At 48.6% G+C, this 27,936-nt stretch overlaps 1 protein-coding gene across 2 annotated transcripts in view; it reads right to left on the bottom strand.

Moving 5' to 3' along the window:
* OSBPL10 (oxysterol binding protein like 10) overlaps nt 1-27,936 on the bottom strand; it is a 233,233-nt gene that overhangs the window by 74,363 nt on the left and 130,934 nt on the right. For both annotated transcript variants that reach the window (XM_043965396.1, XM_043965397.1), the window contains exons 5-6: nt 21,467-21,677; nt 8,015-8,169 (exon numbers count right to left, since the gene is read on the bottom strand). In XM_043965396.1, coding sequence (XP_043821331.1) covers nt 8,015-8,169; nt 21,467-21,677 — 366 coding nt within the window. The remainder of the gene's footprint in view (nt 1-8,014; nt 8,170-21,466; nt 21,678-27,936) is intronic.

Below are 27,936 nucleotides of genomic sequence, written 5' to 3'. Positions count from 1 at the left end.
AGCAAAGCATATGAAATTAATTAAACGCAGTGGGATGATTCTCTGGGTAATCGCCTCGGGGAGAAAGAAAAGTTATTTTCAGTCATAAGCGGCAAGCACACAATAATTGCATTGGGCCCAGGGTCAGAATGCTGATAGTCCCAAGTCTTTATCCATCATGGGCCGACAGACCCCAAATCAGGCATCAGCTGCTTGAAATCCTATCTGTGGTGAGATACCATCTAAATAGACGACAACAGAAGGGGAGACAGTACCAAGAAATAATTGTCATTACCTTGTTTTTCTTTAAAATTTGTCACAAATTATGATAAAACTGATGCCTTCCAAGGAAGTCTATGGGTAACTGGGCCGGGGTGGGGGGTCCCTTCTATGTTGGGGGGGGGGTCTTTGGGACAGGAATGCTTCATACTTTCAGAATCAATGTATAACAGTGGATGGAAAAAACCAACTCTGGTGTCAGGAATAATATTGAAATATTCAATCAGTGAACACCTACTATGAGTCGGGCACTCAGCTGAGCACTAGGGATACAAAAAGAAGCAAAAGATAGGCCTTGCCCTCAAGGGGATTACAATCCAATGAGGAAGAAAACACACAAACTAAGATATATGTGTGTATGCATATACACACAATATATGAAGGAATCTATATTCAGAATAAATAAGAAATGATTAAGAGAGGGAAGGTCCTAAAAGTAAGAGGGGTTGGGGAAGGCTTCCTGTCAAAGGTGAGATTTTAGTTGGGACTTCAAAGAACCCAGGGAGGTCCGAGGTCAGAGTGGAGAAGGTCCTAGGTATGGAGGACAGACAGAGACAATACCTGCAGCTGAGATGGAGGGTCTTGTTTTCGAGATAACCAGGAGGCCAGTGTCAGTGAATCCAAGAGGATGTGTTGGGGAGTAAGGTGTAAGAAGACTGGAAAGACGGGACCGGGTGGCCAGCTTAGGGAGGGCTTTGAATGTCAGGCAGAGGGTTTTGTATTCACTCCCGATAGGAAGCCAACAGTTTATTGAGTGGGGGAGGTGACAGGACCAGACCCGTGCTTTAGGAAAAGCATTTTAGTGACCAAATGGAGGATAGAGTGGAGTGGGGGGAGTCAAGAGGCAGGCAAGACCGCCCCCCCCCCAGCAGGAGTGAGGTGAAGAGGGTCTGTAACAAGGCGGGGGCCTTGTCAGAGGAGAGAAAGGGCTGTATTTGGGAGATGTCACAAAGGTGAAACTGATAGGTCTTAGCAACCGCCTGGATACTGGGGGGCATGAGGGGGCGTGAGAGAAAGAGGAAGGAGTCCAGGACTCCCCCTAGGTTGTGAGCCTGAGGGCCTTATGAGGATGGTGTTTTCCTCTACAGGAATAGGGAAGGTAGGAGTGGGGAGAGTTTGGGTGGGAAGAGAATGGGCTCCATTTTGGACACGCTGGGTTTAAGATGTCCGTAGACATCCAGTTCATGATGTCTGAAGGCAGCTAAAGATGTGAGCTGGGCAGAAAACGTAGATCTGAGGATCGTCAGCATAGAGATGGTCATGAAATGCATGGGAGCTGAGGAGATCACCAAGCGAAGCAGAAGTAGCGGGCGGGAGAAGAGGGCCCAGGAGGCCCCGAAAACCTAGGAGGAAGGGACTATTGTGGAGGAGAGGGTGATGCTCAGTGTTACCAACTGGAGAGAGACAGACAGACAGACCGAGACACAGAGAGAGGTCAAGGGGAATGAAGGTTGAGAAAACACCATTAGAGATCACTGGTCACTCTGGAGAGAGCAGTGTTGGTGGGACAATGAGGTTGGAAGCCGGCTTTAAGAACAGAGTGAGGGGCAGCTAGATGGTGCAGTGGATAAAGCAGCGGCCCTGGATTCAGGAGTACCTGAGTTCAAATTCAGCTTCAGACACTTGACACTTACTAGCTGTGTGACCCTGGACAAGTCACTTAACCTCCATTGCCCCCCACACACACACAAAAAAAGAACAGAGTGAAAAGAGAGGGGCCAGATGTACACAGACAGCCTTTGAGTTTATCCACAAAGTGCAGAAGAGAGGACAGCTAGCTGGGATGGAAGGGTCAAGTGAGGGTGTTTGTAGGCAGTAGCCAGGGAGAGATTGAAAATAAGGGAAAGAGCAGGGATGATAGAGAGAGGGGACAATCTGTTGGAGGAGGAGGGATGGAAGGGATTACCTGAACAAGGAGAGGGTCAGCCTCGATAAGGAGGAAGGCCGATTCATCACAGGAGACAGAGGGGAGGGGGAGATGGTGGCCAAAGACATCTGAGCAACAGGAGATGGGGGGGGGGGTCTATGGGTAGGGAATACTGCATACCTTCAGAAACAAGAGGGTAGAAGAGTAGAGAAAAAAACTGACTGGTGTGAGAAGACCCAGATTCCAGCCCACCTCTGACATCTTCACATGCAAAATCAAGTGGTTGGAGTAGCCGCTGAGGCTCCATCCAGCTCTAGACCCGTTTGTCCTGTCAGTTGCTACATCATTAATCTGGCCTGTTTTCCTGTGGGTTAAAAGGGGGTGGGGGCTGGATGGGGAGTTGACATAACCAGCCATGACATATGGACAAACAAAAAGCAACAATGAAGCCTATTTTCTTAATTTTAATCTAATTTTTACTTTCACTTGCATAGTCTCTCTCCCTCCCTCCACCCCTTCTCCCACCCATTCAGAATGCAAGAAACACCCTGTCCACTGTACACCCCCAGTCATGGAAAGCATGTTTCTACATAAGCCACGTCCCCCCCAAAAAGGAAAAATATGTTAATGAAACTTATATGAAAAAAAAAAACCACCCTCCTCTGCCGGGGTGGCCTTTCTCTCTCTCCCCACTGTCTTCTCTTTCACATCTCTATGGTTTTGAATAGATTTCTAACAATAAAGTTTGTCTGTGCTATGGTTCCCTCAAAAAAAAGGAAAAGAAGAGAAACTTCTATGGAGACAGATACATATATATGCACACACATCCATCCATCTGTCCACCACTACTCTCCCTTTCCTCCACAATATTAACCTCAACTCCAGTAAGTAGAGCCTGAGGAGGGAAGGGAGAGATGCTGGAGATCCTTAGAGGCTGGGCAGCACAGTTCCCACCAGGCAGGGTTCCCACCTGGATGTCAGGGCATCATTCTTGTTAGCCTGATGTACTATTAAAGGGTTAAAACCGTCATTGCTACATTGCACGATTTCACCAGAAGCAGGGAAATTCCTTATGAGATCGAGCTCTCTCCTTTACGCCCCTCTCCTTTTCTTTTATTCTCAGAAGACTTTTCCCCATGAGGACCGCAGCAAGCTTATCAGAAAATTAAACTGTATGATTTTCCCAGGAAGGTCCATTTGGCTTAATCGCTGCTGCTCAGGCTGTTTGCAGGGAGGGATGGGATGGCGTAGGGTGGCCTGGGTCATCCTCCAAGCGTCCAACCTCATCTGCCTATTAAACAAATGACGCCACGTCTCTCTGCAGAGCCAGAGTCTCCTCCACCAAGTGGAACACACCAAGAGCCTCTTTTGATGATTTCAATCCAGCCCAGCATTAGCGGCTTGAAATATGGCTCCCCTAATGGGGTAAATGGAGAAATATTTCATTTCCACACTGAGCTACTTCTGTCCTCAGAAGAATGGAAGCTGTGAGATCACTGCCTTTGATAACAGAATGGATTCTGAGTCTCTTTGGACTCTTATTAAATACATACTAAATTGTCAAGCTTTTTTTTTTTTCTGTTGGAGAATGGAACAGAACAAGTTCCAAAAAGAAGCATTTTCCCAGACATCTATGAATGGTATCCAGGGCTGAAATGGGGGGGGTGGGGTTGGAGAGGGGAGGAAGAAACTGGGAAAAGGCAAGGAGTATTTTGTTGCTGTTCAGTCTTCTTAGTTGTGTCCGACTCTCTGCAACCCCATTTGGGGTTTCCTTGGCAGAGATCCTGGAGTGGTTTGCCATTTCCTTCTCCAGCTCACTGTAGAGGAGGAAAGTGAGGCAAACAGGGTGAAGTGACTCATCCAGGGTCACACAGCTAGTAAGTGTCTGAGGCTGGATTTGAACTCAGAAAAAAGAGTTTTTCTGACTCAGGGATCTGGTGCTCTAAACACTATGGAGCCCTTAGCTGCCCCAAGGAGGCTCTTTGTATTTCCCAATTTCTCTCCCAAAATGCTTGCAGTAAGATGCCAAGGACAGTACCAGGTACACCTTTATCTTAGGAGCATCACTTCAAATGTCTATATTTTGTCTGATCAACAAGGAATTGGATTTTGAAAATGAATGGCATTATAAGACATGTTCAGATCCAACACAACGATGATGGTGGAGATGGCGATGGATGATAATGGGGGTGGGGGTGATGAGGGTGATAATGGATGGTGGTGATGCTAATAGGACTTACTACATAGCAGGCATTGAGCTTGACAACTACTATCTAGTTCAATCCTTAAAATCAGGGAGGGTAGATACTATTATCATCCCCATTTTACAGTGGAGAAAACCAAGACAGAAGGGGGGTGACCAGCCCAGGGTCACAGAGTCTGGATTTGAACTCAGACCTTCCTGATTCCAAACCCAACCCTCTGCACCACCCAGCTGCCTCATGTAAATTCCCTTCTTCTCAACATGCTTCACAAATTTCTAAGTCCAATCTAAATGTGAGTGGTGGAAGTGATCAATAAATAATCTACCGAGTACCAGCTATATGCCAGGGATTGTGCTAGGAACTGGGAATAAACAGGAATCAGCCTCGCTTACATTCTATTCAGAGACAAATATGTATGTGTATAGTCCCTCTCTCTGGGGCTACTACTGCCCTAAATCAAATGCGGGAATGGTGACCTCCCCCGGGGTTCAAGGTATTCTGTAGGTCTTCGGCTTACAAGCCCCCATCGGTGGGTTTGCCTTCATACTTGATTGAGTGGCACAAGTGGCACCAAGCATCTCATGACATGACCTAGCATGAACATCAGTGACAAAGCAGGTCTCCTGCACACTCTCCCACAAATACACAGAGCAACAGTGAGAAAAGTGGGCATGAATTCCAACCAATACAAAGGCATGGAAATGGGAGATGGAGAGTTGTGTATGAGGAAGGTGAAGAAGGACAGTCTGGCTGGACCATACATTCTAGAGAAAGGGAAGGAAGGAGGCGAAGCAGGAGGAGAGAAAGGAATCAGAGAGAGGGCAAGGTCAACAGACTTCAAATCCTCAGGCCAGAGCATGAGTCTCAAGGAAAACAAAAGCCCAGCATCCTTAGGCCCAGCTGAGACTGCTGTGCAAAGGACCAGAGCCACTTCTAGGCAGACACTCTCCCTTCTAGAAGCAGTCCAGGACATCTTTTTTTGGGGGGGGTGGCGGCAATGAGGGTTAAGTGACTTGCCCAGGGTCACACAGCTAGTAAGTGTCAAGTGTCTGAGGCTGGATTTGAACTCACGTCCTCCTGAATCCAGGGCCGGTGCTTTACCCACTGTGCCACCTAGCTGCCCCAGTCCAGAACATCTTACATTCCCTCTAGAGTGAAAGGAGTCCGGTTAAAAGAACAGCCCCAAATGCTTACTTTTCTAGCCTAGGAGATCAAAGGCCATAGCCTGAACTGACCCCTTTAAGAAAGTTAGAATTAGGTAGACTTGAAGAATCCAAGAAAATGAGAATTCTAAGAGGTAGAGGTGAGGAGGGAAGGCATTCCAGACACCACAAGCAGCCAGGGCTAAGAGGGAGAGGTGGGAACAGCAAACAGGTCAGGCTGATGGGAGAGCTGAAGCTTAGGGATGAGAATAACATTAGTTGTTATGGGTCCTAGGGGAACTTCAGAAGTTTTCTGGGGGTAAATCAAAGAACCTTCTCCTCGAGAAATTAAACCAAAGGACAGACACATCTAAAGAGATCTTGACTGAGTTAGCTCCAGGACCACCACCCTTCATTCCAGTCTCCCCTACCCCTCAGGGAGATAAAACTAGGTGTGGCTGCTGCCTTTGTGTCTACCCAACCTCCCCCAGCCACCACCAGTGGGGGATGGTTCTCCCCCAGTAAAGGAACTTTCTACAGTCTGAGGATCACCTCATCCAGCCACCACCAGTCCTCTATAAAAGGATCTGCCTGTCTCCTGCTCCTCGGAGAGAAAGGTATCTCAGAGAGCCACGCCTCTGTGCCACGCCTACTTCCCATGAGAAATCCAAGGATTTTTCTCTTGGTTTCCTTTCCCTAGCACCTAAATAAACTATTATTTTATTCTAATTGGATTTGTGTGCAAGAGGGTGTAGTGTATTCCTAAGAAGCCCTACCCCAAACCCCCCATCAATTTCCCCCATGACATTAATTAAGCCTAGAAAAATGGGCTGGAGCCAGACCACAGAATGCGCTGACCAGGTACTGAAAAAGACAATTAAAGATAAAGACAATCGATAATGTCTTTTCAGAGACAAATAATGAAGCGTGACTGCATCCTCCTAGTGTCAAGGTAAGGGTTTGGAAAACGTTGTGTAAACACCTTAGGGCGCTCTAGAAATGTCACCTATTATTACAACAGCTACAGATTGTGAATGTGTGTGTGTGGGTGTGCATACACACACATATGTATGTATCACACACACAGATATAGATATATAGAAATGAAATCCTTTAAATTTAGAAAGCGCTTTACAAATATGATCTGATTTGACCCTTCCCACCATCCTGGTAGGTAGGTATTATCATAATCCCCATTTTTACAGATGAGGAACTGAGGCAGATAGGGGTTAAGTGACTTGTCCAGGGTCATACAGCTAGGAAGGGTCTGAGGCTGAATTTGAACTCAGGTCTTCCTGACCCCAAGTCCTATGTTCTCTCCACTGTGCCACCAAATAGTCTCTCCTATTATGTCCATAACATTATGATTATTATTCATCACACTATTATGATTATTAATAAATTAGATTAGAATATGATTGTTATTAAACACATCTTTATAAAATGTTTGCTCTTAACTATCTCATCTACTATTTGTTGCCTAGTTGGCGCTCAGGAGCTATTTGATGGGTGACTCAGCATGAAATCTACAGTGATGATATCATGGAGCGCCATCTCTGAAACTGACCTAGTCTGCTATTTCACTCCCAAAGATAAATCAGCCCTTTGAGACTCACTGGGCTTCTGGTGAGCCCTGCAAAGTGTCCTACACATAAAATGGTCTCATCTGAAACCAGGAGGCGTCTCTGACACATAATTCTAGGACCCGCACAGTTTTCCCTTCATTTCTAGAAATCACCTAAAAACAGCAATAGGAAATGTGCTGGTACACACACACACACACACACACACACACACACACACACACACACAGAATAATCATCATACAATGCAAAGTAAAAGGAACAGGAGAAAAGTGGGTCCTTGGCCCCTTTTCAAAGGGAAGAACTTCAGGCTATTTGTTACTTAGGAGACAAGTCTGGGCAGATGACAAGAGACCACGCCTGTTTGTACTTATCCAAGCCCAGCCTGGAAGCTCTGGTCAGCCTCACTCACCACTGACAACATAGTCCAAGAATGTTTTCCAACGTTAAGGTCCGTGGGAGCCCAGAGTCTGGCACAAGAGGCCCCTGCAACATTTCAGCACCTGGTCCACAGCATGTGGCCCATCCATGCTGGATGGGAGGGAGGCACTGGCTAATTCAGCCATGGCTATCACGCATCACATTACTTTGAACTGAATGGAGCAGCTATTATTCAACAGAGCAACGTAATATATTACAAGAGCCCCCATCGTGTCAGTGGGCAGCGTTGTTAATGGGCCCATTAGAATTCTCCCACTGGCACTTAAAATTATTCCAATTTCAATGAAAATATGAGATTCATCACTCATAAACTCACAATTCATCCAGTGTCTGACAACAGTGTCAGCCTAAGGAGAGGCATGCACAAAGCTGCAGACTTCCTCCCAGCAAGCCAGCTTTTAATCATTCTGCCCCCCCACCCCCACCCCCAGGGAAAAGACGCCCTTGCTCACTTTCTTAACCAGCTACAACCCAAGATGTTAACAGTGAGCCACTGCTTTTGAAAGGCGCTTGACTCACCTTGGACTCTGGCTTGGACGGCCCATCTTTGCTTCTAGTGGAGTTGGGTAAGGTCACCCACGTGACGCTGGCGCTGGACGGTGGCAACAAGCCCACTGCCCCGTTTTTCAGTTGGTCTATGGAATGTGACTTGGGCCTATGCCATCCAAGGTTTTCTGAAATAGAGATCTAGAATGATGTCAAGCATTTTCTACCTTCAACATTTACAGAGTCCCAGATTTCATCTTATCAGGATATCGTACAGGCTCGACTTAACACGTGGTACCTTCACAAGGGACCTGCTTTAAGCAGGACACCAAGGGTCTGTTCTCACTCTGTCCTCATTCACAATTACACACCCTCAGGTTAGACATTAATCTCTACCCATCCTCACAAAACACAGTCTTATCATTTCAAACATCCATTTGCTCAAGTCTGGGGTCATTTTACTAGATACCAGAATAAAAAACAAGCTCTTCAGAATTTTTTTAAAAATGCCATTTACACAACAACCTGCACATTTGGATAAGGTTTCTGGAAGTAAAATCAAATCCTCTCCTATCAAGTATGTGATGGCCAGAGTTACTGAAAGCCAACTGGATGAGAGGTGTGGCACAATGGAGACAGCTCTGAGAGTCAGGGAGACCCATGTTCAAATCCACCTCTGACACACATTGTCTCAGTGACCCTGGGCAAGTCACTCAGTGATGAGCATTTTCAGATAGAGGACACAAAATTAGCAATTCCCCATGGGAATAGTTCTCAAAGGGTGGCCCAGAAACTCAGGAGGGGTGGAGGAGAGTCTGAGACCCTTCCAGCAAATCTAGAAGGTCAAAGCTATTTTCACAATAATACTAGGACATTTAATTTCTAATATGGCAAATATCAGTGGGTATAGCCACCTTTGGGGAAATCGTTAATTTTTAATGTAAAGGGGGTTCTGAGACCAAAAACTTGAGAACTGCTGGACTACACCGTCAAAAGCACTGGTCTGGTCCAACCCTTCCCTTCCTTCCCTGAGTCCACCTACCCGCCCCCGTCCACCCCACCTAGTGTGATTGGCTGGGGGGGGGGGCCCCCCGCAATGAAGGTTAAGTGACTGGCCCAGGGTCACACAGCTAGCAAGTGTCAAGTGTCTGAGGCTGGATTTGAACTCAGGTCCTCCTGAATCCAAGGCCAGTGCTTTATCCACTGTGCCACCTAGCTGCCCCAGTCAATTACTATGATCTTAAACTATATTCAGTCCCGAGGACTAGGGAGGGGAGGATCCTGCTGGTCAGACCCTGCTGGGATTACTGTGCCTAATTTCAAGGATCATGTTCTAGGGAGGTCTTGGGTAAGTAGGAGGGAATCCAAAGGAATGTATCCAAGGGTGCCTAGTTCCGATCATCTCAAAGAAATAAAGATGTTAACCCTGGAAAAAAGACTTGGAGCCTTCATGTCTCTGCAGGGCTGGTGTTTGATTCAAGCCTTCCTGGAGTGCCCACTACATACCAGGGAGTCTAGCTGGCAATGAAAATACCAACTAAAAAGTGAGGCCATGCCTGCTCTCAAGGTGCTCCCATCTCCTGGAGCCCACATCCTAAAGCCATATGGAGACAGGAACTCATCCCCTATGGGTCCAACTGGTAGAACTAGGAATAATGGGGAGAGAGGGGGAGTTGTCACAAAGAAGCCCGTTTAGGTTTGACGGTAACCACGGGAGAGGTCCCCCAGCAGGAAGGTCTGCCTGCTGAGCTGGGACATCCTCCTACACACAATAGCTGGATGCTCTACCTGTTCTTGGGGCAGAGCAGGGCCACAAGCACTCCTCCCCACTCTGAGATGCTGTAAATCTCTAATATCAGATGAAGCCCCACTTCCCACATATACAACCTTTTTTTCAAAGCGTTTCTTCTGAGCTGACTGGGCTAACTTCCAAAAATCCCCCTCACCTCCCCCCACCAACACATCAGCCAATCAGAAAACACTTGGAGGCCTTTGTGACTGTCCCAATACTGAAAATGATGGAGAAGAGGAATGGTATGGGTTTGGTTCTAGCCACAAGAGAAGGGGGTTGGTATGTGGTGTAATGAGTAGGGAGCAAACCTGGAGATCAGGAAGACCTGGACTCAGATGCCACCTGGGACACACACCAGCCATGTGACCCTGGGCAAGTCATGCTCCCGGTGCCCAGGACAATTCATGGTGGGAGCTGCAGGTGCTGGTGGGGAGCTCCAGAAACTAATGAATCACACAGGTCTGATAGAAATAGAATACAATAATATATAATTAACTTAATATGGGCAGCTCGGCGGCTCAGTGGATACAGCACCAGACCTGGAGTCAAGATGATTCCTCTTCCTGAGTTCCAATCTGAGTTGGATACTTACTAGCTGTGTGACCCTGGGCAAGTCACTTTACCCTGTTTGCCTCAGTTTCCTCATCTATAAAGTGAACTGGAGGCGGAAATGGCAAACCACACTAGTATCTTTGCCAAGAAAATACCAAATGGGGTCAAGGAGAACAAGACGTGACTGAATAATACAATACATTCTATTATAATATGATCTCAGAATTGGTGGTATCAAAAATGGATGAATGAGTGAAGCGTTCATTAAGCACTTGCTAGGCGTGAAGCAAGCCATTCCCTGCTCTCAAGAAGCCCACCCTCCAATAAGCAGCGACGGGCACTGAAGGGGTTTGAGCAGCAAGTCGGACAGAAAGCTCTTTAGGGGGCAGCCGAGCTTTGAAATGAGCTTCGGGCCGCCCTTCCCTGTTTGTCCAATCCGTCCCACAAATATTAACCGAGATCCTTGGGTCACAGACTCAGAGGCAGAAGGGATTTCTGAGATGATAAAGTCAAAGTCCCCATGTGGCAAACGAGGAAACTGAGCCCTGGAGAGACTCGGTGACTTGCCCAAGGTCACCGGAGGAGCCCTTGGCTGAGGTGGGCTTCTGACGGAGGCCCAGGCTGTCGGCCCTTGGCAGACCCTCTGCATTTCCAGTTCTTACCTGTGGTTCAGCAGCTGCTCGTGAACCCACTGTCCAAGGGAAGCATCTTTCTCTAGTAGTTTCCCCAAGTACCTCCTCCAAGAAGACTTCTTGATCCCAGACCTAACGGCCACGCCCCCTTTAGCCCTCAAGCACCACCCACACCTCTCTGATGCAGGGGTCCTATTTCTGATGGGGACTGGAAACCAGAGCCCCTCAGGAAGCTCTGCGGCTGCTTAACCCGTTAAGAGGCTCAGAGGGCTGGCTTCCTAAGGCACTGCAGAGGGGGAGCAACTTACCTGGGCTCCCTGCTGGGCTGAGGCCAAGGCCAGATCTCCCGAGCCCACCACCTCGTTTTACAGATGAGGAAACTGAGGCCCACAGGATCACAGGCACAGACGTGGGAGGGACCTCGGCGGCCAGTTGACCCGACTCTCGTTTTACAAACGAGGCACCTGCTATTCTCCTTAGACAGTTCATTCCACTTTGGGATACTTCAGACAGTTTTGTTCCCCTAACACCAAATAGATCTAAATTTGTTTTTCCTCCAAACACCATGCTCCATGTGCAACAATTTAGGTTATTTTATGTTTTTTGGTTCTTGGATTTTTTAAAAGTCTGTCTCCCCATATCCCCCAGGCTAGAAAAGTGGGGGCTACTTGTGGGTCTGGGCCCACTACCAACGGTCACGGAAGCTTCCACCCGCTGGGTTTCTGACCTGGGCTGGTTTGCCTCTTCCTTAAGCCAGCTGGTGCCCCCCGCTCCCACCCAGTTCCAGGGGCTCCCCATATGGATGAACTTAGCCCAGAGACGCGATCAGCATAGCCCGCTGCAGCTCAGAGGCCCAGCAGTCTCAACTGCACAAGGTAGCAGCACCTTTTCATCTTACAGATAAGGAAAATGAGCCCCGGGAGGTAAGAATAACTTGCCCACAGTCAGAGGAGCTGTAAATGATGGAGCCAGGATCTGAACCGAATTGAATTGAAGACCTTTGGGCGAACATATTCATCATCCGGGCTTGGAGTGGGCAATTCACTTTAATATTTCATTTTAATGATAACTATTTCACTCCATTTAATTCAACAAGTTTTTATTAAGGTATCAAGCACTGTGCTGGGGACAAGAAATTTTTAAAGTCTCCTGGGACAAGGGGGGCACTAAAACCAACATTTTCCCCCAGGATCGGTACGCTGTGTAAAAGCAATCATTGTTTAGTTTATTATTTTAAAAGAAAACACTAGCCAGGGCCACCAGCCCAAGGAAGGAGGAGACGGAAACACAATTCAAGTCAACCAACATTTATTAAGCGCCTCCTATTTACAAGGCACTGAACCAGTGCTGGGGATACAGAGGGGAGTCGGACCGCGATACCCACAGGGATGCGCTAGTTACTCCCAGCAGGAGTCCTGACACACGGGCTTTTCTGTGCCCTCCACAAACAGTGGTGCGGCACTCGTTTCACCCAGAGGACTCGAGCTCACGCATCGAGGAGGCCTGAAAACCGACAGCTTGAGCCAAACATCTTGCGGATCGGTTCTGGGCGGGGGAGCCTCTGGCTGTGACGTAAATGGCCTGGGAAGCATGGATGCCCAAGGGAGACAGGCAGGGACGAGACACGCCCCAAGAGCAGCAAGGACACGCAGCTCTTCTGGCGGAGCAGCGGCCCCTGCTGGGAGGCGCCTCGGAGGCTCGCCAGAGGGCTGGTTCAGGGATGGCTCCAGTGACCGAGTCCTAAAGTACCCTTGTAAAAGGCCCACCAGCGTGACCGCCGGAAAGGCCAGCAGGAGGGACGGCCTTCAGCAGTGGGGAGGAAGCTGCCTCAGAGAAAGGTCGTGAAGGAAGGGAAGGCTTCCACAGGCAGAGACGAAGACAGATGTTGGGTGGGCAAGAGTCAGCATGAGCCGGTCACAGAAACAAAAGCACGGAGGGGAGCAGCAAGTGCTTCTAATTTGATTGTCAAGAGAATTTGTCAGGGGAAGAAGCGAGATGGAGACGGCAAGGTAAGGTTGGCCTTGAATGCCAGGATAATGTTGAGGTCTCATGATCAGACCCAGAAATCAGGAAGAATCCTTGAGTACCAGTGGAGAGAAGACCAGCTCCTGAGGTCCAGCTCGGGCCCACGTCATAGGGGCCTAAACTAAGGGAGTGAAAGGAGGGGGCACAGGCTGGTCCGGAAGGGTGAGGCAGAAAGAACAGCCGGAAATGACCCTGAGGATCGGGAGGCTGGGGGGACCTGGAAGGATGCAAGGAGAGCCCAGGAACAGAAACAGGGAAGTCAGGAAAGGAGGCAGGGTGGGGGTGGGGCAGAGGAGGAAGATGCTCCCCACATCAGGGCCATTGGCTGTGTTGGCTTAGAAGCGGGAGCTCTGGAGTCTGAGGAATCTTGGCAGAGTTGTCATCACTGAAGCCAGAGGCAAGGGTGAGCCCACCCAGGCAGAGGGGAGAGGACGATGGAACCTTGGGAGGCCCCCAAGGTGGGGAGAGGAGAAAAGGAGGCAGCAAATGACAACAAGAAGGACCAAGCAGAGAATCAGAAGAGGAGCATGGGGTCATAGGAACAGAGAGAACAAGGAATTCCAAACAGGCTGAGGAGGAGGAGCAAAGTTAAGTGAGAGTAGATGTAGCGGAGAGCTGAGGGTCTAAAGACAAAGGACCACGGCTGAAGACTCAGGCACATCAAAGGGTCTCCCACCCACCCCCACCTCCATTTTGTGTGGGGGGGGCGACATTTGGTGCTATTCCAGGGAACCGGAAGGTGATGATTAGAAACATCCGGCAGGCTCCACCCTCATGTGAAGGAGGAGGGGGCCGGGGCTACAGCTCAGACTGAAAGATGACAAAAGACTCAAGGGCCATCAGGTCAGGGAATGACAGTCCTTCCGGCCTCTCTTCCTGCTTCCTTGTCAGCAAGGGCAGCAGGCGAACTCCAGGCTCCCCAGGATGAAGGTAGCCAAGTACAGCTGCCGGGGAGGGGGCCCACTATCCCCCCATCCCCCCAACGGCATGGACCCTTCCAAGGCCAGGGGGCTTGGCTGGCTCTCCTAGAAGGAAGGTGCTAGAAAACGTTTCAGCTCCCAATGTAAACACTAGGTATGTCTGGCCTCCCGAAAGGGAACAACGGGTTTGTTTTTTCAAAGAAAAACAGGATTAAAAAAATACTTTGTTAGAGGTCGGGAGTTCAAAACTGCATGCTCCTCCTTGTTCTGTCAACCCCAGCACTGGCTGTTCTCCCATCCCTTTGGGGCGGGATATGCAGAGTTTGTGGGGGGCTTTCCATGCCACAACAAGGTGGGGTAAGATAACCAAGGGCTCCCAAGAAGGCAAAAGGGGAATGGACGACGTCTCCCTAACGAGACCACTAAGAGGACACAGACACACGGACTGCGGCTTCTACATTTCCACCTCCCCAGGACTCATCTATCTTATAGGTCATAGAAAATAGGGTCGGACATAGAAGGTGCAAAACATTGTTGACCGACTTAAAAAACTACCGCCTGTTCTCTCGACTGCCTACACTGGGGGTGTTTGGCCTGCAGGAGAAGACTCGGGGTGGGAGGGAGAACAGCCCTTCAAGGATCCAAAGGGCTTTCCCAGGGCAGTGGGGTTGGACTCGTCCTGGCGCCACCCCCCCACCCCCCAGTGCAGACCCAGGAGCAGTAAGGAAGCTGCAAAGAAGCAAATCCAGGCACAAGTTCCGCAAAACCCTTCCTAATCATCCCAGCTGTCCCCAAGTGGAATGAATGCGTTGGGGTGTCTCGGGAGGTAGTGAGCTCCTCCTCATTGGAGGTCTTCACACAAAGGCTGCGTGGCCGGGCCGGCCTGCTGAAGGGAGGAGTCTTGGTCGGAGTGGCCACTGAAATCCCTTCCAAGTCTGAAATGCTGTGATTCTGTTATTCTGTGATACGCTGGAAGCACAGACAGACAAGACAGCAACAGTTAGATGCTTTCAACACAACTCATCACCCTGCCGCGGGAGGCAAAGGGACTGGCCTAGGAGGCCGCCGCTACTTCTCTCTTGTGACTCGGCTCCCTGCAGCCGGCCGCTCTCAACAGCAGGCGGAGGGATTGGGGGAGGGGGCGCTACACCATCATGAGTGTAGATCTGTCGATGAGAGAGTGACACGGCTCGAAGGCAGGACTGGAACCCAGCTACCTCCATTTTTTTAAGCCCCTTCAAGTCCAACACTTTCACTCTGGCTCTCGAGCTCTTAATGAGGCCTTGGTATGTGGTGCCAGGCAGTAATTACACCCAGTTAAGGACTGTCCCTCCCTAGGTCACCAGGGGTAAACGGGGGCTGTGTAGAATATTAGGTACCTCTGGGCAGGGACCGCTCCCCCTTTTGTCTCTGCATCTCCAGGGTCCAGCACACGGCACATGATTAATAAATGTGGGATCGTGTCAACAGGTGCTTTGAGCACAGGGGCTGCCGGACCCTACAAACAACACTGGCCATGCCGGGGCCCCAAGCACCCTCACTGGACACGGTCACGCACGTTCCCAGGGCATGAGCTGCCCTCCACCTCCCTCTCCATCTGCCCTTCCCATTCTCCACCCAAGAGGGCAGACTTCCCCACCATCCTCTTATGGATAAATTAAACAACGAGTCGTCGACGGGGCCATTACGGACAATTCTGAAGAGCTTGGGAGGGAGTAACAGGTCACATCTCCGTCTGTGTGGTATGGTTATTAGCAAAGCACTTCCCTCTTGGCAAACCTACCCACTCAAGTACCCTCATGCCCATTTTACAGATGAGGAAATCGAGGTCTGGCAGGATTCCACCGAGGTCAAATACGGTGCCTGCTGCGCGGGGTCACCTTGCTCGAAGGTCGCAGAACCACATGGGACCACAAGATCTAGGTAGAGGCCTCGTCCAAGGCCCTCACTGTACAACTGAGGAAACTGAGACCCCAGGAGGTGAACCTGCTCCAGCTCACAACGTCGGAAACGTCGGAGGGGAGGATCCGAAGCCAGACCCTTTGGCTTCCACTCCAGTGCCCTTTCTATCATACCAGACTCCCTCTGCCACAAAAGAGCTTGGAGAAGAGGGAAGTTAAACCAATACCAGCCAGGAGGGCGCGGGGAAATGCATACTGTGCCAGCCCTTCGCACAGCACCTGCTTATTGACTGACTGACTGACCAAGCCTGGTTAAGAGATGGGACCAAGCAGCCAAGCAAGATTCTAGGAGAGTGCTGACAGTGACCAAGCAGGGAGGCCCCGGACAGGCCAAAGAGGGGGCAGCCGCCCCAGCACAAGGCTTCTCCAGTGGGAGGGGGAGAAGGTGTGATGGATGTGTCTGGCCAGAAGATTCCTATGGCTCTGCCGCCATGGCTACAAGGATGGATGTCACGGCCCTAGGCTAGATGAAAGAAAACTGACCTGACGCTGCACCCCTTGCCCACTGAAGCGCCAGAATTGGCTAAAAGCGGCCAAGTTCAATGCTGGTGGGCCCAGAAAGCTGCCCGCCCCCCTCCCCCTAAAGCCACACAACTGTATCCCACGGGCTGCTGGCACCGCCACTGATGGTGCCGAGAGGAAAAAAAGACCCGTCGATGCCAGAACGTTCAGTCACTTTATTCACAACCTCAAAAAAAGCTGGAAAAGACCCAGACGTCTAATGTGGGAATATTCTGACCTGAGTCAACTAGAGAAAGAGAATGAGCATGTATCTGGGGCCGGCTATGTGCCAAGCACTAGGGATGCAAAGAGAGGGGAGCTCACCGTCCGAGCACAGGAAAGAAAGGAGGACAAGGGGCTTCCAAAAAAAAGTCAAGGCGGGATGGAGTGGGAGCAGCCTCGGAGGGAAGGTACCAGGAGCCAGGAGGGTGGGCCAAGACTCGGAGCATGTTGGTCAAGAGGTGAAGGAAGGCAGGAAAGCTTGGGGGCAGAGAGGGGCAGGGAGGGCGGCACCCCTGCGTCACTCCCCACCCTGCGTCACTCCCCACCATCACTCATGGCAGGCACTGTGGGCACACTAAACACAGCGCAGATGAAGAACACCAAGAAACACAGACGGCAGAACGTCAGGAGCAAGCCAGCGGGTCTGGGGGAAAACCCACCGGCAACAACAGCTACACAGAAGGAGAAAACAGCCACACAAGGGAAGAGGTGGGTGGCTTTTTAAGTGACCATGTACAATGCCACAAATGAGAGACAGCTGAGAGCCCATCCCTTCAGGCAGGGTGATTTTTAAAAACTGGTTTGTACAAACAGTGGATCAATAATAAGAAACCTGAAGAGACAAAGTTCTTAGATCGGAGGTGAAGCCCTGTCTAGACTGTTCTGGAAAGTTCTCTGCTTCTCCTGCAGCTGCTCTGCAGACCCAACCCTGTTTGAGGCTCACCAGCCACACAGCCGGAGGAGGGCTGCTTATTCTATCGCCAAAACGGCCGGGGGGAGAGAGAGAGAGAGGAAGGAGGAGAGAGGGAGAGAGGAAAGGAGAGGGGGAGACAGGTAGGGGAGGAGAGAAAGGGGCAGAGGGAGAAGCTCAGCTCACCTTTGAGAGCCATAGAGTCAGCGGCAGCTATGCCCGTCGCGGTCCCCTCCAGCTCCAGATGTGCCCTTCGGAGGATGGCCGTGCCAACAATTCATAGGAGTGAAGAAGGGATGGGGATTTTCAGGGTGATGACGCCTCCAGGGCGATGTGGAGGGAATGACTCTGAGGGCCAGGGTACAAATTCCAGGTTGGTTCTGACAGTCCATCAGGAGACCCCTGCCACTGTGACAAAAGGCCTGGACTGAGGGCGTTCTCCGTAAGCAGAGAAAAAGGACCAGACGTGAGAACGTGACTCAGAGCAGGCTGGAGCCAGGTCAGGGGCACAACCCCTGCAGGGAGAGGCAGAGGCCCCGGTTCTGCTTAGCTCAGCTTCCGCATCTGTGACACAGGGCAGGGGGTGGTCATTTAGACCTCAAGGCCCGTCCTGGCTGTCCAGGACGCAGGGAGAGAATGAAGACAAGGAGATGAGAGGGCATCAGGGTGGGCACGGAGGAGAGAGCTGTGGCAAGGAGGTGCGGATGTAAAGCCACAGTGATTCCATGAGAGGACGCCAACCTCGTCAGAGGGGCCCCACAAGATGTTCTTTGTTTAGAACTTTATTTTCCAAATTACAAGTAAAAGCAAATTTTGACATCAATTTTTTAAAACTTTGTGTTCCAACTTCTCTTCCTCCCTGCCTTCCCACCCCTCATCCTAAGAACTCAAGCAATTCAATCTAAGTTATACATGAGCAGTCATGGAAAACATCTCTACATTAGCTAGGTTGTGAGAGAAAACAGATCAAAACAAAACCTCAGATTAAGGAGTTGTCAAAAAAAAAATGTGCTTCAGTCCGTTTTCAGACACCATCAGTTCTTTCTCTGTTGATGGATTTCAATTTTCATAAGTCCTTCAGGGTTATATTGGATCATTGCCTTGCTGAAGATAACCACATGCTTCCCAGCAGATCATCTTACACTAATGCTGTTATTTTGTATACAGTACATTTCTCTCTGCCTCAGTTCATGTGGGTCTTTCCAGGTTTTTCTGATAGCATCCTGTTCATCATAACTTTTATATAGTACCTTAAATTTGATAAAGAATTTTCTTCACAATAGCCCAGCAGAGTAGGTACCATATGTTTTGCCATTGTAGTCAATCATCATAACTATTTCCCTCCATCCTATTCCCTTCCAATGATTTTTGTTTTGTTTTGGTTTTTCAGGGCAATGGGGGTTAAGTGACTTGCCCAAGGTCACACAGCTAGTGTCAAGTGTCTAAAGCCAGATTTGAACTCAGGTCCTCCTGAATCTAGGGCCGGTGCTTTATCCACTGTGCCACCTAGCTGCCCCCACTACACCACTGGTCTCAGGCCAAGGAAGCACTCAAAGGGGACTTTGAAGAGAAAGTAGGAGAGAGAGAAGGAAGATTTAGAGAGGTGGAGGAAAAAATGGAAAGAGAAATGAAAGCAATGCAGGAGAGTCATGCGAAAAAAGTCAACAGCTTGAAAAGTCAAATGGAAAAGGAGATTTAAAAAGCTGTCTGAAGAAAACAATTGCCTAAGAATTAGTATTGAACAAATGGAAGCTAGTGACCTTATGAGAAACCAAGACACAGTAAAGCAAATCCAAATGAATGAAAAAGTAGAGGGCAATGTGAAATATCTCCTTGGAAAAACAGAAACATAATTTGAAAATCATTGGACTACTTGAAAACCATGACCAAAATAAGAGCCTAGATATTATCTTCCAAGAAACTGTAAGGGAAAATTGCCCTGATATTCTAGAAACAGAAAGCAAAATAGAAATTGAAAGAATTCACCAATCACCTCCTGAAAGAGATCCCAAAAGGAAACCCTCCAGGAATATTAAAGCCAAATTCCAGAACTCCCAGATCAAGGAGAAAATATTGCAAGCAGCTAGAAAAAAGGAATTCAAATACTGTGGAGCTCCAATAAGGATAAAACAAGATCTAGCAGCATCTACATTAAAGGACCAGAGGGCATGGAATATGATATTCCGGAAGGCAAAGGAACTGGGACTACAGCCAAGAATCACGTACCCAGCAAAACAGAGTATAATCTTTCAGAAGAAAAAGTGGGATTTCAATGAAAAAGAGGAATTTCAGGCATTTGTGATGAAAAGACCTGAAATGAATAGAAAATTTGATTTTCAAATACAAGACCCTGGAGAAGCATAAAAAGGTAAACAAGAAAAAGAAACCATGAAGGACATTAAAAGGTTAAGCTGTTTACATTCTTACATGAGAAGATAATACTTCCAATTCATAAGAACTTTCTCAGTAAGGAATACACAGAGGACATAGGTCTGAACTGAATATGAAGGGATGGTATCTGTAAAGCCTTCATTTTTTGTTTATCCTTGTTCGTTCTGAGAGCAGAGTTCAAGTCCTGGCTCAAGCTGCTGGCCAGACATCCAACCCTGGGCAAGTGGACTCCCCTCCCTGAGCCTCAGTATCCTCATCTGTGAGCCACCATAAGCCCTTCACGGGCAAGGTCACAGAGCCCCGGAGATGGGGGGCCCACACCTAGGACTTGACAGGTGTGGGGACCTTCTGGTGTGGAGACTCCCTCCACCCACCTGTAAGTGGTGCCTCTCCCGCTGGCTGGTGGGGCACTGAAAGACAGTGGGAGTCACAGGCAGAACCTGAAGCCAGCCATTCCTGATGCCAAGGCTGGCGCTCTGCCCACTGCTCCCTGCTGCCTCTTGGCTCACAAACAGAAGGCGCATAATAAATGTCTGTTGGTATTGGCAGACTCAGGGGACAAGGCCTGAACCAGACTAAAATGGAATCGGAAAACATTGAACAAAATAAAGTTTGACAATGTAGATAATGTTAATCTGTGGTTTTCCAAGTCAATAGGATACCTCTGCAGGTTCCATGGCCCATTTCTATTTGATTTTGACACCCCTGGTTTAGGGGGTGAAGAGTTGAACTTGGAATCAGGAAGACCTGGGTTCAAATCCTGCCTCTGACATTCACCATCTGGGTGAACCTGGGAAGGAATTTCATAGCCCTGGGCCTCGGCCTCATCTGGCAAATGAGAGGGTGAGCCCCTAAGACCCCTCCCACTCCACATCTCGGATCCCACGATCCAAAGAGATGATAAAACTCCAGAAGGTCCCACTGTGCCTCAAGTCAGGACCAGAGTCACACCTATAGATTCTGGGGCCCATCCTGAAACTGCACCTTGGCATGAACTCCATCATTCATGATAGGAAACCAGCACAAGAAGCAACTCAGACAAGATGGGAGGGAAAATGACTTACCACAGTGGCTCCTGCAGGGTCGTGCCTACCTTTAAATACCTAACTGGTGCTAAGCTCAGTGATTCCTAAACTGACAAAGGGAAGCATGTGTCAAATCTGGGCACCCTTTAAATTGTGCTGCCCTGGGCCAAAACACCACCTGCCCTATCCTAGTGATGTCTCTAAAGCACCACAAACCCTGAAGACCATGGGGCCTATGGTTCAGAGGAAGGGGCTCCTGGGGAATTCAAAAGTTGATCCCTTTAGTCCTGACCAGCTTATCTCATTCTCTTTCCCAACCCTGGACACTAACTTCCTGCCTCTCTCCTCCCCTCACGCCCCAGGTGAGGTGCAGCGATGGGAAGAAATGGAGAATTCAAAACGCTGCCTTTACTCTAGAGGCTGCATATCTGAGGGAAACCGTGTAAATATTCTGAGGGGTGCTGTAGTGCAGGGTGAGCACAGTCCCCCGGAGTAAGCTGATGGCAGGCCTCTGTCCCCTTCCCCGTCTGTCTGTCTCTGTGTCTGTCTGTACATCTCTCTCTCTCTCTCTCTGTGTCACACACACACACACACACACAGAGCATTTTCAGAGATCACCTACATCAGGTCACTAAGCATTGACCACAGGGCTCTCTCTGGGTGAGGCCCAGGGCTAGGGGCCCAGACCCTGCCCTCCAGCAGCCTAGAGCCCAGCAGGGAACAGGAAGGGAGAGGGTAAGCTACTGAAGGCGGGGAGGGGTCTGCCATCTTACCTGAAGGCCCTGTCCTGTGGCTATATTGGCCCACCTGGTGTATGCTCTGTTGTAACAGGCTCAGGCACTCTCCGAGGCAGCTGAGGGTGGCGGCCGAGGTAGCTTTGAGCAGCAGCAGGTCCTGATCTAAGGCCGTGAGGGGGCCCGAGCCTGGCAAGGCCTCTATGGCTCGGACGAGGGTTTTCTGCTGCCCTTCCACCTGGTTCATCATCTGTCAACAAGTCAGAAAACAAGGGGAGTGGGTCAGGGCTGGCCCAGAAGGCACGGTGGTGGCCACGGGCACCAATTCTGCAGCTCTGTTCCGGCAAGGGACCAAAAACTCAGAGCCGGGAAGAAGCAAGGCGGGCGGCTGCCGGATTCCCGCACGCCCTGAGAGCAGAGGATGGCACGCTGGCCCCAGGAACTAGACAGAGTTGTAAGAAAATAACAATCCCCGTGGTAACAGCTAGTGTTTACAGGGGCCTCAGGATGGCCCAGAGCTTGACATACGGGATTTCTTTTGATCCATACACCAGCCCTGTCAGAGGAGTATCAGAGGGTCACACGGCCAGTAAGTGTCTGAGGCAGGATTTGAACTCAGCCCTTCCTGACTCCAGGCCCAGTGCTCTAGCTCCCTCAAGTCATTCACCATCCCAAGCGTCCATCCATCTTGTGGAACACTCTGGCCCCTTGGGTCCTCAGTAGGGATGGGCACCCCTGCTAGGTGACAGGGGGAGGGGGCCTGGGACACCGGGGGCCAAGGAAAGTGTGCCAACCCAAGTCTGACCATCTGAGACCCTTTTCACAGCCAGATGCCCCATGGACACAGACAGAATCCTCACCGCTAGGAGACAAAACAGCGATTCGGCAGAGTCTATGAAAATCAGCTGGATCGGGCCAGTGATGATTGCGCACCTGTCATGGGCCAAGGACTGAGAGCTAGATGAGGACAACATTTCTAACGTCCCCGCCCTCAGGAAGGTGACATGGGGGGGGGGAGACAGATAAGATGAGGTCATCTGGAAGGAAGACAGGGAGGGAGGAGGAGGAAGAGGGAACACAGACAGTGTGGGGAGGGGGGAGTACGGGTAAGGTGGGTGTGAAGGGGCGGGGAAGGAGCCGGGGCAGGGGAGGGTCAGGAAGGGAAGGGGGAACAGAAGATGACATAGAGAGGAAAATGACTGAAGGATTAAGTTCCCAGGAGACAGGAGGGGCTGGGATCAGGGACCAGAGCAGAGAGGGCCGGCCTTGACTAGGAAGGGAAGGGTCATCCCATCCTTAGAGGCTGGAGCAAAGGAAGAGAGAATGAGGGAGGATTTATCAGGACTTTTAAGGTTTGGAGTCAGAGAGAAGAGGGCCCGCTCTAAGAAGGCAAGCAGAGGGATGGCACGGGGGACAAAACCCAACTGCCGCCAGCCAACTCTGGACAAAACCATCCAAAAGCACTTTGTTTTTAGCCTCCTCCCAGGATTCTGAGAGCAAGGCTTAAGGTAAAGATGATGAAAATAATAATAACACCTACGTCTGTGTTGTACATTCGAGTCTGCAAAGTGCACACACATAACCAGGGAAGAATGAGTCACTGTTATCCCCACTTTACTTCCCATGGACAAGACCAGAAGGTGCCCAGGAAGCCCGAGATGCAAGAAAAGTGACCCAAGAGAGAGGCAGAGATGCCCAGCTCCGTGCGGGCATCAGAAACCCTGAGGCCCCATAAAAGGGGGCCACCTGTCCTGGCCTCAGGACGTGCCTGGGCTTCTTACCATCTCACTGAGCAGGACCCAGAGACAGGCCAGGCCGGCGCAGAATGATGACTGTGAATCTAGAGGACTTGAGTGCAAATCCTGCCTGGCATGGTTACTCCCTCTCTCACTAAAGGTGGCCGTCTTCACCTCTGGAGGCCTTGGTTACTCACCAGTAAAATGTGGCTTCCTGCTTGGTAGGCCATCTTTCACCCTGCCAACCTCCTTTTCCTCCCCTCAAAGCAGATCTGTGATTCCATCATTCTCATATCGAAGTGCCAGAAATCCAACTTAATCACTGGGCACACACACAGCAGGGATGCCGGAGGGTAGGCCCTGGTTACCAGGCCTGAGCCCGTTTTCTTTCTTTCTTTTCTTTTTTTTTTTTTTCAGGGCAATGAGGGTTAAGTGACTTGCCCGGGGTCACCCAGCTAGTAAGTGTCAAGTGTCTGAGGCCAGATTTTTAACTCAGGTCCTCCTGAATCCAGGGCTGCTGCTTTATCCACTGCATCAGGGGCAAAGCTAAGGGGAAAGAAACTTCTGGGTAACAGCTGCTATCTAAATAAGGAACAAGAAGCTCAAGGAAGGGGGTCTATGAGCGGAGCCTGAAGAACGGTGCTCAGAGACGCTGAAGATGGGACAGGCACCACGGGCCCGCACACCCAGAGCAGAGAGACCCTGGAGGTCCTGTCAACCCCTTCACAACCCCAGAGGGGTGACGTGGCCAAGGCGACAGACAGGCCCAACTCGGATGGTCCCTGACGCTCCTTCTAGTTGTGTGACTCTGTACTTCTGTCACACAGGGTGAAAACAAGAAGAGAGGCAGAGATGCCCAACAAGAAGAGAGGACAGAAATGAAGCGCCTGGTGGATATGGAGCGTGGCGAGGTCTGAGAGCAAGGCCCCTTCAACCCCATGCTGGGGGTCGCCTCTTCCCACTTAACCTCCACCAAGGAGGCGGCTCCCTCAGGACGGGGGTCTAGAATTATCACACAGGAGCTGCTCGCTCGGGCTAGGGATGACTGCGTGCTCTACTGAATACTGATCTGCTGCCTAACCCAAGGGGCAGGAGACAGAGGACTAATAAATTCATTTAGGAAGACGGAGCGGGCGGATCCGTGTATCCAGCAGCCATGATGGATTGGTCCTCCTCCTGCTAACGGTAAAAACCGCTCTCTTTGTGGGAGAAGGGAGGAGAAGAGGCTCTCTACAAATGAAGAGACTGAGGCTCCCAAGGGGTCACCCTCTCACTGGGCTTCCCAGCCAGCATACCAGGGCCGGCCAGTCCCTGGGGCCACAGAAGGGATCTGTGAAATTTAAAATTGGATATTAGATCATAAATCTCCCCTACTTAACTTTTCCCTTAATTTATCTCCCAGACTAGTAAATGGAAGCTTCTGGTTTTCTAGATAGAGCCTTTATTGTATATAAGGTGTTGTTGATTAGAAGGATAGGAAAGTAGAAATACAGTAGAAATCGTCTTAAATCTAGGCTTAGTCTATATTTCTTATAAAAACTCACCAAACCAAAAAAGGCCACCTTTGGAGTGAGGGAGACCGTCTGTCCTGCGCCGCCAGGAGTCCCGCCAAGCAGGCAAAAAGGCCTCTTCCGTTCTCTCCACCCCGGAAGTCAAAAAAAAACCCCGGCAGGCAGTCTGACATGCGCAGCAGGCGGACTGCACCCGGCAGGCAGTCTGACATGCGCAGCAGGCGGACTGTTCATCTCCTCCCCAAAAGGGTGGTCCTTGAAAAACTGGCGTCCTTCAGTTATCCTAACCGACTGTTAAAAACTTTCATATTTTACTACATTTCCCCCCTTTGCTTCCTCAAGAAATGGAATGTTTCCTTGATGGAACAGTAAAAAGAATATAATAACCTTTGCTGACTAATAATATGCGAACAACAATACAGAAAAGGAAGAGAGGAAAGTTTTGTCCAGAGGGGCGATTTTTTTTTCTTTCCTCATGAACCGACGCTTTGACATTTGTCTTGCAAAGGGAGAGCCTCTGCAGAGAGTACATGTTACAGATAGTATATAACAGAAAGGAGATAGTAAAAGCTAATAAAGCAAAACAGTTCATATAAAGTCTCTGAGTTCTCTTGTCTTCTTGAAGTGGTAAGATGTCATCAGGAGGAAACTGGATTCTGGTCTGGAAAACTGGATTCTGGACTCTGGTCTGGATTCTGGACTCTGGACTCTGGTCTGGAAAGCTGGATTTCTTCTTTAACTGTTTGAATTGCTGTATTTTTTTTTTTTTAACTAAACCTTAGCATAGCATTTTGCAATCAGTAACACTTTTTACCACCATGTGTCTGGATCAAAGCAAATTTAGTATGTGTTCATGACACCTGAAAATGTTATGGAAAGGTTATCATACCATATCTCATGGTTCCGAGACAGCCAGTGATTGTGCTAGGCCACAGGTGAGTTCAACTGAGTGAGATAAAAAGATAAATAAGTTCAGTTAAATTAGGTTAAATTAGGAGGGAGAGAGGATGAATACTGGACTGTGCCTAGTAATTGTGCTCTACATAGTCACCATCATAAGCAAACCATGGACTTATGTATACCTGTCTCTCCTTATATTCTCTCCAGGGCCTGCATCAGAGTTCACAGCAAGTTAGTCTCTGAAATGATAAGTTTCCATATTTCTGAAATCTCATTAATTTCACCAAAGACAATATGATGGTAAAAATGTGTGCTATGCTGCATAACTGAGAATATATTAGTGATATATACAATAATTCCAAACCATACCCAGAGTATAATGACATATAAATAATAAATGAATGTAAATAGCTGATTATATTAGACATTGTTACATAATCTTCTTTTAGACATTATTACATAATCTTCTTTTAGCAAGTAGACCACATCATCTTATACATGAATTCTCTAGTATAACAGTAGCAGATACTTAAAGTGGTGATTAATTCATCAAAAAGAAATAAGACTTCAATTAGCAAGATTCGATATTCAATAGCATATACTTAAAATGTCTTTGAAAAGTCACTTAGTTTACAAAATCGGGTTTTTAAAGAAAAGCAAAAGAAACAAAAGTAAAAAAAAAAAAAAAAGCAAAACCAAAAACCAAAAATAAAAGGCAAAAGATTCGCTAAGCACCCTTTTGTGCTCTTAAAGAATTTAAAGGTGTGGTGAATTCCAGGTCTTTTCAGTGCCTTTCAAAAGTCAAAACAAAACAAAAAGCAAAAAGGATTAAAAAAAAAATAGGTATAGGGTAGGGAAAAGGGTGGGAGAAATTGAGGTGGGCCAGAAAACTAGGCCATGTGCTTCAGTGCTTTTGCCTGTGGAAGGAAATGCTTGTTAAATTTTAAGGTATTTAAGCTGCTAGAGTTTGGGGTATGCCACATTGTTTTAACTGGTTCCCCAATTCTCTGCATGCCAAAGTGGCAGGGGTTTCTGAATTGTCATTGATCTTTCTAATGCTGTCATAATGTTCTTTATGGTAGAAAATGTGGAGTTCTCTAGCATCAGTTTTGTCTGTGCCACTGATTCTCAATAAAGGCTGATTTAATTGATGAACCACAACATTCAGCTGATGCTGCTTAGCAAATGCTACAATTGTATCATTTCCTCCCCACTTTCCAAATTTCTTTAATTCATCAACATATTCTTCAAAAGGGGAGTCATTTACTATAAAAGACTCAAACTCTTGTCTATGGTTAATCATATAAGAAGCAGCTTCTTGTCTGTGTCTGAGATGATTTCTACAGTGACCTTCTAGCTGGTCTGCTAAAGCCCTAAAAAGGCAATTTCCGTCTCCTGATACTTTACGAAGACTGAGTCCCAAAGCATTTAACTGATCAGTGGGATTCTTAAATGGGAACTGCCTGTTTCCTCTGAACTTTCTTTGCTCTTTAACAGTTGCTATCGTTAGGGTTTTTACCTCTTTAGCGTCTACCTCAGGTCTATCTGAAATGTCTTCACCTATGAATGGTGCAGGCTTTATATGAGAGCAATGAATCCATGAGTCTTTTTCACCAATTTTAATGGCAGTAGGAGTTGTCAATAATACCTGAAAAGGTCCTTCCCAGGCAGGTTGAGTTCCACTGGTTCTCTGAAAATTCTTTACATATATTTTATCTCCTGGGTTGAAGTTATGCAATGAAAAGTCTAATGGTCCTGCCTGGACCACAGCTCCTGCCTCATGGAGTTCACGTAGCCTGGTTTGTAATTCCTGTATATAGGAAGCAACAGAAGTATCACCTCCCACCAGTGATGTATAAACTGGGGAAAAAGTTTTAGCTTGGATAGGAGGGTGACCAAAAAGCATTTCATAAGGAGATATATGAAGTTCTCCTCTTGGTCTACTTCGTAGATAGAATAATGCCAATGGTAGAACATCAGGCCATTTCAAATGGGTTTCAGTACATAATTTGCCAATCATACTCTTAAGCTCTTTATTCATACGTTCAACTTGGCCTGAACTTTGTGGATGGTAGGGCGTGTGGAATTTTGGAGTCACTCCCAAGAAAGAGTAGATTTGGGATAAAATCGAATCAGTGAAATGTGTGCCTTTGTCAGAATCGATGCGGGCTGGTGGGCCAAAACGAGGTACTATCTCTTTAAGGAGAATTTTGGCAACAAAGGCAGCTGTGGCTCGGGGGCTGGGAAAGGCCTCCACCCACCGAGTGAGCTGATCAACTATAACAAGGCAAAATTTATAATGTCCTGCTTTTGGCATAGTAATATAATCAATTTGTAAGTGCTCAAAAGGTGTATATGCTAG

Source organism: Dromiciops gliroides, chromosome 5 (genome assembly GCF_019393635.1).
Source record: "Dromiciops gliroides isolate mDroGli1 chromosome 5, mDroGli1.pri, whole genome shotgun sequence".
Lineage (NCBI taxonomy): Eukaryota > Metazoa > Chordata > Mammalia > Microbiotheria > Microbiotheriidae > Dromiciops > Dromiciops gliroides.
The sequence above is the reverse complement of the archived record's forward strand: the minus strand, read 5'-3'. Positions and strand labels throughout refer to the sequence as shown.